Below are 15,557 nucleotides of genomic sequence, written 5' to 3' on the forward strand. Positions count from 1 at the left end.
GACTAATGTGGAAATATTTTGCAAGACTTCATATATAAAATGAAAAATTGTATTTCTTGACTTGTCAAGGAATTGGGGAGGGGTTGAAGGAGGGCAAAAAAATTGAAACTGAAAAGAAAAAGAAATAAGTAAAAAAAGTTTTATATATAATATATATATATTATATATATATATATCATTCACAGACCCCAGATTAAGAACTCCTGATGTAGAAGCAATACTAGATTTAGGGTCAAGAGATTAAGATTCAAGTCCTGGCTCTGAAATATACTAGCTATGTGATCATGGACAAAGATTCAAAGTCTTCATCTAAGAAAAGGGTGCTAGGGAAGCTGGGTGGCTCCTAGATAGAGTGCTACCTGGAGTCAGGAGGATCTGAATTCAAATCTGGCCTCAGACACTAGGTGGGTGACCCTGGGAAAGTCACTTAATTCTGTTTGCCTCAGTTTTCTCATTTGTAAAATTAGCTAGAGAAGGAAATGGCAAAGAACTCCAACATCTTTGCCAAAAAAATCCCAAATAGAGTCTAGATGAGACAGAACTAAATAACAAACAATATAAAAGGGTGCTAAATAAGGCTCAAAAATTAATAGCATTTATTGGCTAGAATTATAGAGTGGGCTTTAATTTATTCATCTTTAAAATGAAAAGGTTGAATTAGATTATCCCTGGATCTTGTAATTCTAAACCTGTCTGTGTTTATTAGATGTCTGATTGCTTCATATCACTGTTAAAGCATGATAAACCTCATAGAACTTGATTGAACTAAACTATTCAGTTGGAGTAAAGGTTAATTGGAGTCAAGTGTATTAATGTCTGGTGAATCAGTGTCCTATAGAAGTTAATTTTACTTAGTCTACTTCTAGAAAGTTCTACATGTTGGCTTTCATGTATGAAAATTATGTTCCTAGTTCAGGGTTAATGATTCATCTAAAGGCTGTTTTTCCAGAAATGATAAGTTTATCAACTCAGTTAAACTCTCAACAACAACCCCTTTGGAACAAATAGGTGATCAATATCCAAGGTGTAGTTGTCTCCATGAAAAGGCAAAACTGAATCTTTTTTGAGGGCTAAATACTTGCCCTTAGTGCTATTAACAAAACACAACAACTGCCCCTAACAACCAAGACTGATTCCTAGGGAATTGCTTCCTTACTATGGAACCGAGCTGTGGGCTTGTTTTCTCACACAAAGGGATTCTTTTTAAGGACAAAGTGGGGGGGGGGGGGTTTGTTGTTGACCAGTTGTGTCCAACTCTATGTTTCCTCATTTGATGTTTTCTTGGCAAAAATACTGAAGTGGTTTGCCATTTCCTTTTCCAGATCATTTTACAGATGGAAAAATTGAGGTAAATTGAGTTTAAGTGACTTGCCCAGGGTCACTCAGCTAGTAAGTGCCTGAGGTCAGATTTGAACTCAGGAAGATGAGATTTCCTGACTCTAGGCCCAGCACTTCATCCACTGTGCCACAACAGGGGTACATGTAACAGAACACACATGAAGGTAATGCAATTACCATATGTTGGAAAAGGGCAGAAACTCAAATCTTTCTGCTGAGTCTCCTCTAAGTACATTAAACCATGTAGAAGGCAAAAAAATAGGCTTTAGGGGTTGTTAGTGTAGTGGATAGAGTCAGGAGGACCCGAGTTCAAATCAATCCTCAGACCAGATACTGGACACAAGTGCAGACACTTGACAATTACTAGGTAGACAAGTCATTTAACTCTGATTGCCTTGGAAAAAAAGAAAAAAGAAAGAAAGAAAAAGAAGACATTTACATGGCTGTAAATTTGGAGTTCCTCTTCATCCCTCCTAAGTAAAGCAAAAGGCCCCAGGCACACTCTACCTTAAAACTATATGATCATGCAAAATTAATAAATTTTGCCTATTTAGAATATTTGAATTTTCAGTCTATAGATGAACCAGTGCAAAACAATCTTAAGACAAACTTTCTCTGATATTAATACACTCCACCTCTTTAGAAACTAACTGAAGACTTCTGACATCAATAAATTAAACCATCACTTCTTATCTATTTCTTTCATCCCTTGATTTGAAACTGTAAAATAAAAATTCAGAAGATGAGCTCAGATTGCAAAGAGGTATGAATGTCTGGTTTTCTTGATGAAGAGGTGCTTAGCCAAACTTTTAAAAAATATTATTCCCCTTAATGTTATTTTGTTAGTATTAGTAAGAATATGCTAGGTTAATACTCTTCAAATTTTTAAAGTGAGGGTTTTTTTCCCTTTTTGTAGATTTTTGGGGGGTGGATTGGGGTAGATATATTGTAACTGGAAAGGACCTTATGGTTCAATCTAGTCAACCTCCTCATTCTTCAGATTTTAGAATTTGGTCCAGAGAAGTTAAATGATTTGTGCAAGGTCCCATAGGTGGCCAATATTCATATAGCATTTTGAAAATTCCTTACACTGTTTCAGTAAATAGCAAAACATATATTCAGTTCCATTTCCCTTTAACCCAACTCCAAATCTTATGCTTGCTCTACAATGTCTCTCTTGAGCCTTTACCAGTTGAAAAAAAAAATGATATTATGTCATTTAAATTTCTAAAGTCAGGAACAAAGTTTTCTTCTTCATATGCCTTTCAGTGCCTACATACCCCTTGGTATATAACATTTAAATACATATTTATTGAACGAACAAATAGATGCATTTTAAAGTCTGGACAATATTATATACACCAATGGACTATTTCTGTGGCTTTTAAAGGAATAATCTTAATTTCCTTTTATTGCTGTGCCTCTAAAAATCCAACTTAAATATAGTGACTTACTTGCCTGACTCCAATAAAATCAGTTTTAAAAGATTCTAACTGCCAGATTTTTCCTCCTTGGAATTCTATGGGATAGGGCAGGAAAAAAGGGCCTAAATGTGAAAACATGAAGGAATCAAAATTTGATTTAGGCACTTAATTTCTATCCTTTATCAGAAAGCATGTTTGATCATTCTGAACTTTTTAAAACACAAACTACTGATTAGGAAGATCTTTCTTATTTGTGTGGGTCCTTTCTATGATCTTTTCCAGGATTACTTCTCAGATTTCCAGGTGACACACTGATTTAATAAAAATGATTCCATTTATGTAGGCATAAAACCCCTTTCAAAATTCTCTTTGCTCCTCTTTTCAATTCAGCTCAGAGAATATGGTATTTCCACTGAGTATCTTAATTTCCTAGTATATTCTAAGTTTGTGTGTAATTTCATTGGTTTGGGGCACTTCCTATTGAGAAAGCAGGTAGGTACTTTTTCTGAAACTCAGTTTTAGGTATTAAAGCACTGAGAGGTTAAATGATTTGTTAAGGATCACATAGTGAGGATGTGTCAGAGGTAGAATTGATACCCAGGTCTTTCTGTCACCAAAGCTGGATCTCTATTCATTAAACTAAGTTGTATGGGACCAAGATAGATAGATAGATGATTCCAAAAGGTTTTGAGGTTAATCCAGTTTTCTTCGATTCCTATATTTTATTTGTTTCCCTATTCATCCTATCATAGTTACTATCATATTGTAACTAAGACTTTTGAAACTGTATTTTGAATATATTTAAATGTATAGGAGAATAGATTGTAAACTCCTTGAGGACAGAGACATTTTAACTGTTGTCTTTGTAGGCCCAGAATTTAACATAATGCCTAGAATCAAGTCAGTGTTTAGTTAATATTTGTTTGACTGTGGGTCATCTGTGTATGTGTATATCTGTAAGTGTGTGGCTGGGTGTCTGTGTGTCTGTGTGCATGTGAAAAATTTTGGAACAGAGAACTATAATTATATTTATTGAACTATTTTCCCTTTTTAGTCAGCCAACCAAATAGTTTACTTCTTGTATTCATTCCCCTTCCCCTGATTTTGAGAAGGAAATAATGATTCCAAAAATCTTCCTCCTCACCACCTCTCACAATACCCTGGAATCCTGGCGATTGCTGCTCTCAAGAGCAAATGGTTAAATTTTCAATGTGAGCATTTACACATAGAAAAATCAGCAAATGCTACAAATCCAGGTTTGATTGATAGATTTGTGGATTTTCTAAACTTTAGAAAGTGATTGAGAGAATGTTAAAAATGTAGATTAAATTTAAAAGTGTGCTGTAAGAACATTTCCCCCACCCCCACCCCTAAGGAGAGCCAGTTGTTAAAACATTTGCCAGCACATCACTGTTTGGAAGCCCACTTTGGTGCCAGAAATTGCTCTAAAGGTTTGGTTGGGACAGTTGGAGAAGCATTTCTTTTTACTTTTAGTCAATAGAAAGAGTGTTTAAAGTGATCTTAACCTCTCTGGCTCAGACTTCAGATGATCTTCCATGAATGAAATTATACTTCAGTGCCTCTGGACAGAGAGTAATTTATCAGCATAATTTCCTTGCTTTTCAGTTTCACAAATAATGCCTATGAATTATGCTAGTAAATGGGATATGGAATGGTTACTGGTACTCACTCTTGTGATGTCTCTCTTAGTGTCACATGCCAGAGAAAGCCCCTAAAGAGACAGATAGTGCATTAATAGCATCCTCACTACCTATCACTGCTGGAAGGGAGATTGTTAGTGCTATAAGTACTAAAAGACCCACATAGAGATCTGACCTGAGAACTTATTTCTCCCAAGGAAATGAGCTAGATGCATTTCTCTCCCGCAGTAAAAGCTAAATGTCCCAGAACATCCAATGTTAGTGGGGGAGAAACCCTTATGGATGATTAAATACGGTTTCCAAAAATTTTTTCAAATCATTTCTGCATGAATATCCCATCTGGCTAAAGTACAAATTTAAATTCCAGGCCACTACATAATAGTTTCAGAAATGATGGTTCCTGGACACCATTAATTACAAAACAGATCTATCTTTAGTGGAGCTGAGACTTCTTTCATCACCCCTACCACACCCCAACTTGAAATTCTTAAATAAAATCTATGTTATGGAATATGACTCCCAAGCATATTATTTCTCATTATTTTCTTTCCCGTTCCATAACTTAACATTATAAGACTCTAGTCACTACTTCCTACATTTTCCATAAAAATATTTTTAGCCAGAATTCTTACATCACTTGGACCATGAACGTTTTAAGTTACAAAAATTTGACGAGAGTTGTTTAAAGCATTAAAAGAGCTTATTCTTATAAAGAATTTAAAATTTTCATTTATGCTCTTATTATTCCGAGTTGCTTTCTTGTAATGTTCTATACTTATTCCTCAGTCTTATGCTTTTTACATCCAAAAAGTATCAGCAGGAGATAATCCAACACAGCAGGAAAATGAATGTTTTATCCCCCCCCCCCAAAAAAAAGAAGTTTTTTGTCACATCTCTTTGACTTCCACAGGACCAGTAGCTAAAACAAACCTTATCCTTCCTCAAGCAAATACTGAAATGGTCAAACAGAATTGTACATTGCCCAAATGTTCGAATTAATTTTGAACTTAATCACTCCGGGCTTTCTTTCTATTAGAAAAGGGGGTTGGATTAAATAACCCTTAAGGTTTCTATTCTAAATCTATGATCCCAAGATCCTGTGATCTCCCAGGAACTGTCAGACAGAACTGTATGGCAGCCTGTATCCAATCAATGCTCCAAAGGAAGTCATGCATGCAGCAAACTTAGCCCTTGACTACATATTACATAAACAAGTAAGGATTCACATCGAATCATGTTTGCGGTTCCTTCTAGAAACTTTAAGGAATTTTTTTTAAAGGAGGAGTTGAGAAAGAAACCAAATGAATACATTTATCCGGGTTACTGGTTCACTTCAATATGTTCCGGCAATATGTCACTGATGTTAACATTTTTTCAGGACCTGGACCCCAGCCTTACCCGGCCCGGACTCCCCTTCTTTTTGCCTCTCTTTTCCAGCCAACATCCTCGTTAGCAGGACCGCTAAGGCGGGGTAGTAAGTCAAGGGGTGGGGAAAGTGAGAGAGGCGTTGGCTGAGGCCCGTCCCACTTGGGGGGCTCCCGGGGAAGGCGCGCCCCTCCGCCTCGGGCTCGGGCTCGGGTCTGGGGAGTCCCGAGCCCGGAGACCGTGGCCGTGACTCGGAGCCCCGGCCGAGCCCGCAGCCCTGCCACATCCAGTCCCAGACAGCTCGCCCCCTCCCCGCCCGGCGCCCCCTTCCCCCCGAAGCTCTCCGGCCTCTGGTCCCCTCCGGCCTCTGGTCCCGGGAGCCCGCCGCCTCGGAGCCCTCCCGGGCCGCTCCCCGGGCCCGCCGAAGCGCCCGCCCGCTCTCCGCCGGCCTGCCTCGGCTATTCGACCAACTTGTGCACGCAGGCTTCCCGCGACCAGGACCCCCTCTCCGGAGCCCCCCGCGCGCTCCCGCTCCGGGGGACCCCCTGCCGCCCACCTCGCCCTCCTCCCGCCCCAACCCCTCTCCCGTCATTTCCAGTACCGAGGCCCTGGATGAAGACGAAGCCGGTGACAGTCAGCACTGGATGCCAGTTAAATTCCGGGGAGCCCCCATCCCAGCCGAGCCCCTCCCGATAATGAAGCACCCAGACGAGGGCGAAGAGCACCGCCAGGAAGCCGAGGAGCAGCGCGGACACCAGCAGACCCAAGAAGCCTCGGTAGCCCTCCATGGCCTTCATCGCCCCATGCTCCGCCTGTGCCAGTCGCGGGCGCCTGGGCAGAGAAAAGGCAAATGCGTGGCAAGGCCTCGGAGGCTGCTGCCCACTGCACGGGGTGGCGGGGCGGGGGCAGCGGCTTCTTCTCCGGGCTGTCTCCGCCCGGGGGAGGGGCCCAGCCGCTCTTCTCCCTAGCCCGGGGATGTCCTGCCTCTTTGGGGGAAAGCTTGAAAGTGGGGTGGGCAGAGAAGAAAACAGAATCGGGCACTTGGCCCTCAAACAGAATTCTCTCGAATAGAAAGGAGAGCCACAGCCTCGAGGGTCTCCCCGCGTCTTGGGGCTCCTGTTTCCTCGGTACCCCCGAACTCCTCTCCGCCACTGAAAGACTGTACCAGCGCTTGATTTCCTCAACATATCTTATTTTAGTGTAGTTCCTCGGAGAAGGAAGTCTCAGGGTTTGGGACTGGTGATTTGTTTTTGTCTTCGGACCTTTTCCTCTCTCACTGAAAGTGAGTGAAGGCGGGGACGGGGAGGAGAGGGAGGAAAGATAGCTTCCCTAGTAGAATCCGAGCTAGATTTGAATTCAGTTTGAATCACCTTGGACAAGTCATTTAACCTCTCTAGACCTCAGTTTCCTTATCTGAAAAATGAAGGGGTTGATCTAGATGATCCCTGTCCCTTCTAGCCTAAAGATCAAATGACATCTTTTGGGAAGTTGTTGCAGACTATAGAAGTTCTTTTTAAGTGGGTCTCAAGCCTTTCAAGTCTGGAGGATTTAGTTCATAAAACTCCCTGAACTTCCATCATATGGATAACTTGGGGTATAGCCCTGAGAGACCCGGAATGTAAGTGCCTTAACTGGGAAGTTGTCAGTTTAGGGCTTTAGCTCCCCAAGCAGACCTGTGGCTTCCAGGCACTGATTTGAGGAGTTAAAATCTGTGTCTGACTCCTGTAACTTAATGGTGCTTTAGGGCTAGCTCTTAGGCTTCCTGTATGGAAAATAGAGGCATCTCCAAAGTGTTCACCAGATCCAAACTCTCCAGTTCATTAATGGACTGTGTACAATCGTCTCTATTTACTTATTTGGAAGTTTTAGCTACTGTCTGTCACTATCCATCCTTCCAGAGTAAAACATCTTGTCAATAACTTTCTGGTAAAAGGTGCTTATACTACTTAGGAGAAGTGTGGTATAAGTAGAATGGGCAGACTTTTTCCTATAAGCATCTTATTTTAGCGTATCCTCATAGATAAGGAGCTAGAAGGAATTTTAGACTGGTGAAGTGAATTGCCTAATGACTCGAAGATATAAAGACAAAGATGAAATTCAAATCTGGAACCTCCCAAATTAACTCCTTGACATCTTGGGGAACTTCCTCAATTAGAACCAAGCATAATGGTTTTTCCCGTTTTGTTCTGATTCCTCTTTCTGCGAAAGAGACTAATATGGAAATACGTTTAACATGATTGTGTTTAACATGATTGTGCAAGCATTACATCAGATGGCTTGCTGTCTTGGGAAGAGGAGGAGGAAAGAAAGGAGGGGAGAAAATTTTACAAAAATGATTGTAGAAGACCATCTCTACATGTAGTTGAGAAAAAAAAGAAAATTGGGGACAAGGATAAGTATATTACTTGCTTATATTTGTACACATATTGCTTACATAATGCCTAGGGAACAGTAAATGTTTTTTCCTTTATTCTAGGGAAAGGAATTATGGTAATGGCTAGCTATAAGTAGCTAACAGTAATCTTGAGTCTGCCCAGTGAGAAAGGAGAGATCCTAATAGTGGATGTTTTAGAAGGAAGAAGGAGAGAACAAAAATGAAATTCCATAATCTGAGAGATGAAAAGGATCTCAGAGGCACTCTAACCCAAGGGAGGATCATCAGTCTTGTCCTTTCATTTCACAGGTGAGCAAGTGGCCTAGAAAGGTTGAATGACTTACCCAGGTTTGCATAATGGAAAGAATACTGGGATCTGACTGGGTTCAAATCCTGCTTCTGAAGGTTTAATACTTTACTCTGGTCTTCAGTTTCTTCAAATCTAAAATAAGGAAGGGGATTGGATTAGATGACTTCTGAGAGGCCTTCCAACTCAGCAGCTATAATCTCATGAATCCCCACATAATCCTCTGACAACAAAGCCAGCCCTCTTTTCCACTGCCCCGTGCTATCTTCTGAAAAAATCCTAACCATTTCACAGATGCCCAAATCTGGACATGGAAGCTGTAAGGGGACTTTTGGAGTAGGTTAGAGTTGGTACAATAAATCCTCTAACTTTTTCATTTTATAGCTGTTACGGATAGTCTCCTTTCATTTTTATGTCTTTATCTCTTTCCATAATAATAATAATAATAATAATAATCTTCAGAGTATTACAGAGTATATTATATAAGAGCCCTGTAAAATTGATCACAAAGGTATAATTCAAGAATTTTGACCATCATTATGCATGGGACAATTCAGACTCCAAGTCACTTGCTTAGAATCACATAGCTAGTTAAATACTCAATATCAGCCAGGGTTGGAATGCTGTTCTTCTGGTACCAAGATCAGTGCTTTTATTTTTTCCAGTATCTTCCTCAAACTGTTTATTACTTTTTAGCATATATTTTTACTTTAATGTATATTTTAACAATTTTATTAGTTTGGTTCCCAAATATGACTTCCATAATACCTGGTCAAATACAATAGTGGAAGAATTCATTAATTGTGAAAGTCAATATGTATTTTGCATATATTTACAGTCATTTTTTTACATATATGGATTACATGAATTCATGCTTATTACTACTGAGTCTATGTATATAACTCAGCTGGATTATGGGCAAGCAGGGGCAAACTCCTTACAGACTCAATTCCCCAAGATCAGATATGACAAATTCAAGTACACTATGGAATTAGGTGCCAACCACACCATTCTGCTCTAATGCAAGTTAAAATGCAATTTCTGACTAACACTTCTGTATAAGAACTACCTGAAAGACCAGAGCTTTTATCATTATGCCAGTTACCTCTTCTACATAGTTGGTGGGATTCAAATAAATGACCTGTTTTAAGTATACAAAAAGATATACCAAAAGGTAGTTTAATATTTCATGCATCTAATACTCAAATAAGAACAATAAAAGGGGTACACAAAATAGATTATGTTATATTACTCACAGTAAACAAATATATCCTTATGGAGTGAAAGCAGCCACATGACCACTGCAGTCAGTGCTGGAACATATGTAGAACAAAAGCTCATTCTACCTATTTTAACTTTTTTTTCCCCTTCTGCTTCCATGGCTTTCAAAATGGGCGCTATATTTCCATTGGTTCATTGTGTCCCAGATTCCTATTGGTTTCACCATTCAGGTAACACCAGGGCACTCATAATATCTCCAAGGAATTTGGGGCAGAAACAAATGACAGTGTGTCACCTCTTGATTGTTTGTTCCTTTTTCTCTTTACATTATGTTTGTTTCCTGAAGTAACAGAAATGAGGGAATTAAAATGTAGTATTTCATCAAAGGTATAATGAGTTGTAAGAAATTAATAAATGGGGCAGCTAGATGGCGAAGTGGATAAAACACCAGCCCTGGAGTCAGGAGTACCTGGGTTCAAATCCGGTCTCAGACACTTGATAATGACCTACCTGTGTGGCCTTGGGCAAGCCACTTAACCCCATTTGCCTTGCAAACACCTAAAAGGAAAAAAAAGAAATTAATAAATAAATATTACAAGCATAGTTCCATCAATTTTTTTCACCTCTGGACAGAATGAACTTACTATGGGCTCCTCTGAAAATGCTTTTGCGTAAATGAACATTAAAAAAGAATAAGAAATATATATTTTGATTTCCACATTAGGTGGCTGCCCAGACGTCCACCTTAAAGAGAACCCTGACTACAAGTAGTATTTTAACATCCAGATTGCTGAACCCAACATAAAATTAGGTATTGGTTCAGATTCCCACCATGTTGTTACTAAAAAGTTTTGCTTAACCAATAGGACCAGAAAGGATAATGATCATTGTTGGAAGGCTTGTGGGAAATCTGGGACACTATTACATTGTTGGTGGAGCTGTGAACTCATCCAGCCTTTCTGGAGAGAAATTTGGTACTACACCCAAAGGGCAACAAAAATGAGCATACCCTTTGACCCAGCAATACCACTACTGGGTCTATATCCTGAAGAGATGATGAAAAAGGGTAAAAACATCACTTGTACAAAAATATTTATAGCAGCCTTGTTTGTGGCGGCAAAGAATTGGAAATCAAGTAAATGTCCTTCAGTTGGGGAAATGACTTAGCAAACTGTGGTATATGTATGTCATGGAATATTATTGTTCTATTAGAAACCAGGAGGGACGGGATTTCAGGAAAGCCTGGAGGGATTTGTATGAATTGATGCGGAGTGAGATGAGCAGAACTAGAAAAACACTGTACACCCTAACAGCAACATGGGAGTGATGTTCAACCTTGAAGGACTCACTCATTCCATCAGTGCAACAATCGGGAACAATTTTGGGCTGTCTGCAAAGGAGAGTGCCATCTGTATCCAGATAAAGAGCCGTGGAATTTGAACAAAGTTCAAGGACTATTGCCTTTAATTTAGGGGAAAAAACCCAGATATCTTATTGTCTGATCTTGTTATCTCTTAGACTTTTTGTCTCTTCCTTAAGGATATGATTTCTCTCTCATCACACTCAATTTGGATCAATATACAACATAGAAACAAAGTAAAGACTGACAGATTGCTTTCTGTGGGGGTGGGGTAGGGGAGGGAAGTAAGATGGGGGGAAATTGTAAAACTCAAATAATATCTTTAATAATAAAAAAGTAATGTATAAAAGTTTTGCTTAAAAAATGAACATGTGAAACTACATTTTGCTGAAAGTGTTGAAAGGAAAATTCTTCATTTGGGCTTTACCTTGATTAACAAGGCAAAACTAAGGGTAAAGAGAATTAAAAAGATTTTATTAAAAGTGTGTCAAGGCAGAAACATGTTGACAGGTTGATTACTGAATATCAACAATGGGACAGCTTTTATAAGTAACCTGAAGACAATCCAGTAAAAGAGGTTGGGCCCTTGAATCAAGAAAGTGAAAGGTAGGGATAGGTAACAAAGAACAGGTGATACAAAAAGCTGCAGATTTGGTGTCTCCTTTCCCACCAGAGCCTCCCCCAACACTGATTGAAAAGCAGAATGGGGAACAATGAGATGCTAAGTCAATATAACTTTTGACAAAATAATACTAGAGAAAACAAATTAATTTCACTACTTAATTTGGCATAGCATCTCAATATTTCAAGGAGAAATTAAACATTTTTAGTTAATAAGAGAAACAGGTAAAACTGTAATAATGAGGGATCTCAATAATAATTCTTTCAGACTCAGGCAAATCTAATATATTTCTTTCCCTATTCTGTCAATATCTCTCTAAAACATATGTACCCATGTAAGATATGTTTGTCTTTGTGGGTTGTCAAAATGTAGAGTTATAACTTGAGCGTCACCTAGATTAACATCTCTGAAATTTGGCTTATCCCTCTCCAATCCTGATTTGACAGGAGCAAGAGAAAAGTTTGTTTTTCCTACATATTATCCAGATTATCGATGTCTTTCTTAAATTATAGTGAGTGCCCAGTCCTGAACTTCCTAGTTATTATCCTACCAAAGCATGGAACTAAAGGACCATCATCCCTTTCTTCCTGAAGTGATGCAATCTAAGGTCACATGTGTTTTTTTTTGACTGCCATATTACATTATTGATTCATATTGAACTTGTTCTGCAATCCACCAAAACCTTGGATCTTTTCAGACAAATTGCTATGTAACTATATCTCCCTCATCTTGAATTGAGTATGAAGGACTTCATTACATATTATCAAATTACTCTCCAGAAAAGCTGAACAATTTAAAGTGCTAGTTGGACTATTTACCTGTTTTTCCATAATACATTTGACATTGTGTTTTATCATTTTTTCTTTAACTGGTATGATAGGTATATGTATTTATGCATATACATTATGTATATACATATACAAATATAAATAGGTACATATTGGATACATATTACTGTAAACATGTTTCTCTGCAAAAAAAGTTGATTTCAGGAAAAATCTAGGAAACTGGAATATATCCAAAGGATAACCAGTCCAGCAAGAGACTTGAAGACCAAGACCTGTTGAAGTAACTGATGATACTGAAGTAGCAAAAAAAGAATTGGGGGGGGATAATGGTAGTTCTTTAAAAATCTAAAGGGTAGGGGCAGCTAGGTAGTGCAGTAGATAGAGCACCAGCCCTGGAGTCAGGAGGATCTGAGTTCAAATCCAACCTTAGATGCTTAATGATTACTCAACTGTGTGACCTTGGGCTTAACTCCATTGCCTTAAAAATTTTTTTTTAAATCTAAAGGGCACTCATATATAAGAGGGATAAAACTTGTTCAGCTTATTAGAAAAATAGATGAAGTTTCTGGGAGCTAGATTTCAGCTTTATATAAAAAAACTTTTCATCTTCCTGGTTTATGAGTAGAAAGAATATTATTAAATGAGTGAAGTAAAGAGATGTGAAGGTAGTGGGAAAAGAGTAAAAGAAAATCAAAACCCATGCTTTGTGGAATTAGTAACAACATTTTGTGTATGTCCTTTTAACTACCATATTCCTAAAAGGGAGCTTTTTTTTTTGGGAGGGGACCTCAACCCCAAGGTCCTAAGATGTCCTCATAAAGTAATTCCTCCCATCTTGGTCTGTTTGACCAGAGGTCAAAAAATGAGGAGTAACCTCTAAAAATAGAGTAAGCTCTAAAAATATGATCCTATGAAACTGATTTCTTTTTTCATTCTCTACTCCATTTTCACCTTCACTTTGAAACATTCTTCCCCACAACTGGTAATGAATAGAATGCAAGTATAATATAATTTGACTTGAATGAGAAAAGTAGATTACTTTAAACAACAGAAAAAGGGCTGAAGTATGGTCTCAATTGCCCAGCTCTATTCTACTTATAAAGTGTTTCATGAGAGAACAACTTCAAAAGAGAGAAAGACAAAGATGAACCACACACTGGTTTGGTAGCTTGTCACTTTTTACAATGGGAGGTTTAGAATTCCTCAGAGGTTGAGGCAAGCCATCAGTGATTACAAAAGGTGTCTCTAATTTAACTAAGTTTCATGACATAAAAAGCAATATTAAAAAAAAAATTCTGGACAGCCCCATTTGGAAGCATAATTATAATGCAAGTTAGGCCATTAATAGTCCAAAATGTTTGTGAAATTTTATTTGCCTGTCTCCTATGTTGCAGGTTTGACTTTGTAGCCACAGAAATAACTGATGCAATTAAAATTCTCTGTTACTAATGTGTTTTTAAAGACTTTCATATTTAGTTTTTGCACATTTCTGAGTTCAGGCATCCTGGTTTACAGGGTTCAGGAACTATATCTATTACATGAAGGGAATGTGTGAAGCAGAACAGAAGTCTGAATCTTGTCTGGGAAATAGGATAGGGAGGATTCCTTTATTTGTGAAAAAGAGTTGTCTTGAGAACAGCTTAACTAGATCCCAATTTACATATGTAAGGTGGGCTCTGCTTATTTTGTACTTGTGAAATCCCACATTTTTGAGAGAGAGAGAGAGAGAGAGAGAGAGAGAGACAGACAGAGAGAGACAGAGAGACAGAGAGAGAGTCAGAGACAGAGAAGGAAAAGAATGAAGAGGAAGAGAAGGAACGGGGGGGGGGGAGAGGAGAGGGGAGAGAGACAGAGGCAAAGAGAGAATGTGCACATATAATATGTGCTAAGATATAGCACGAATCTAAAATTTAACCATGTTTCTGCAAAGTCTACCTTCACTTTCCTCTCCTAGATTATTGTTGAATTGACTTTTAGCCTATGCCTTGGGGTCTGAGGGAAAAAATTCTACATCATAAATCTGAATAGAAACCCAATGGAAGGGGTGGCTAGGTGGCTCAGTGGATAGAGCACTGGCCCTGGAGTCAGGAGTACCTGAGTTCAAATCTGGTCTCAAACACTTAATAATTACCTAGCTGTGTGGCCTTGGGCAAGCCACTTAACCCCATTTGCTTTGCAAAAAAAAAAAAGAAACCTAAAGGAAGGATTCTTCATTAGCCGACTCCCATCACCAGATGTATGCTGGATTATGAAATCCAGAAACCAGTTTGATACAGAAAACCTTTAAACAATTCTCTGGATGTACAATTTGTCTCTTGACAGTCTGACTGGTACATACTCTGTATCTTTTTAATCTCATGCTATTGTTAAACACTAAGTTGCATCATAACTTCAAGAAATTGTTTTGCTTTAGTCTCAAGTTTTCCGGTTACTTAATTTTTGTAGTTATGTCTGTAAGCAATGAACAAAAAAAACCCTTCCTAAATAAAGAGGGCCTATTGTGAAAGGGGAACAGTTTGCTTTGAGCACCCCAAACCCCATCAATTCCCTACCAGCTTAATTGTTCCTTTCTTCCTATTCAGGGTTGAAGAGGGATCCTCCAGAGATGATGAGGGGTCCTTACTGAGTTTTGACCTTAAAAATGATAAATTAAATATGTGATAATTCTTAGAGTTTGTCCTAATAAGGGACAAATATCAATCTTCAGAGTTAGGCCTTAGGAAAGAATAAAACAGAATTAGGTATATATACGTTTATTAAAATTTCTTTAAATTTACCAAATACATAGGTGTTCATGATACCAGATTTACCAAATACACATATTCATGTACATAGCTAGAGAGCCAAATCCCCAAAATGGAGTCATACATTAGGGTTTTTATAGTTTTGACATCAGAAGGTGTGATCTGAAAAGCCACCTGTTTGTCCAAAGAAGGGAACAACTCTCAATTTAGAATAGGGGAAGGAGCTGTACATTAGACATTTCAGTAAAAGGAGTGCCCTATCAGTTATACTAAAGACCTTCAAAAAGCATGGTGACCTTCCCTCTGGATAGGATTTCGAAGATAAGTAGGCAAGTCTTTGTTTCATACATGGA

At 38.6% G+C, this 15,557-nt stretch overlaps 1 protein-coding gene across 2 annotated transcripts in view; it reads right to left on the reverse strand.

Annotated features, from left to right (window-relative positions):
• CYBRD1 (cytochrome b reductase 1) overlaps nt 1-6,990 on the reverse strand; it is a 58,229-nt gene extending 51,239 nt beyond the window's left edge. For both annotated transcript variants that reach the window (XM_074215720.1, XM_074215721.1), the window contains exon 1: nt 6,390-6,990. In XM_074215720.1, the coding sequence (XP_074071821.1) occupies nt 6,390-6,975 (586 nt within the window). In that variant the 5' untranslated portion in view covers nt 6,976-6,990. The remainder of the gene's footprint in view (nt 1-6,389) is intronic.
• Nucleotides 6,991-15,557: the final 8,567 nt, after the last annotated feature.

The sequence above is a fragment of the Macrotis lagotis genome, chromosome 1 (assembly GCF_037893015.1).
Source record: "Macrotis lagotis isolate mMagLag1 chromosome 1, bilby.v1.9.chrom.fasta, whole genome shotgun sequence".
Classification (NCBI taxonomy): Eukaryota; Metazoa; Chordata; class Mammalia; order Peramelemorphia; family Peramelidae; genus Macrotis; species Macrotis lagotis.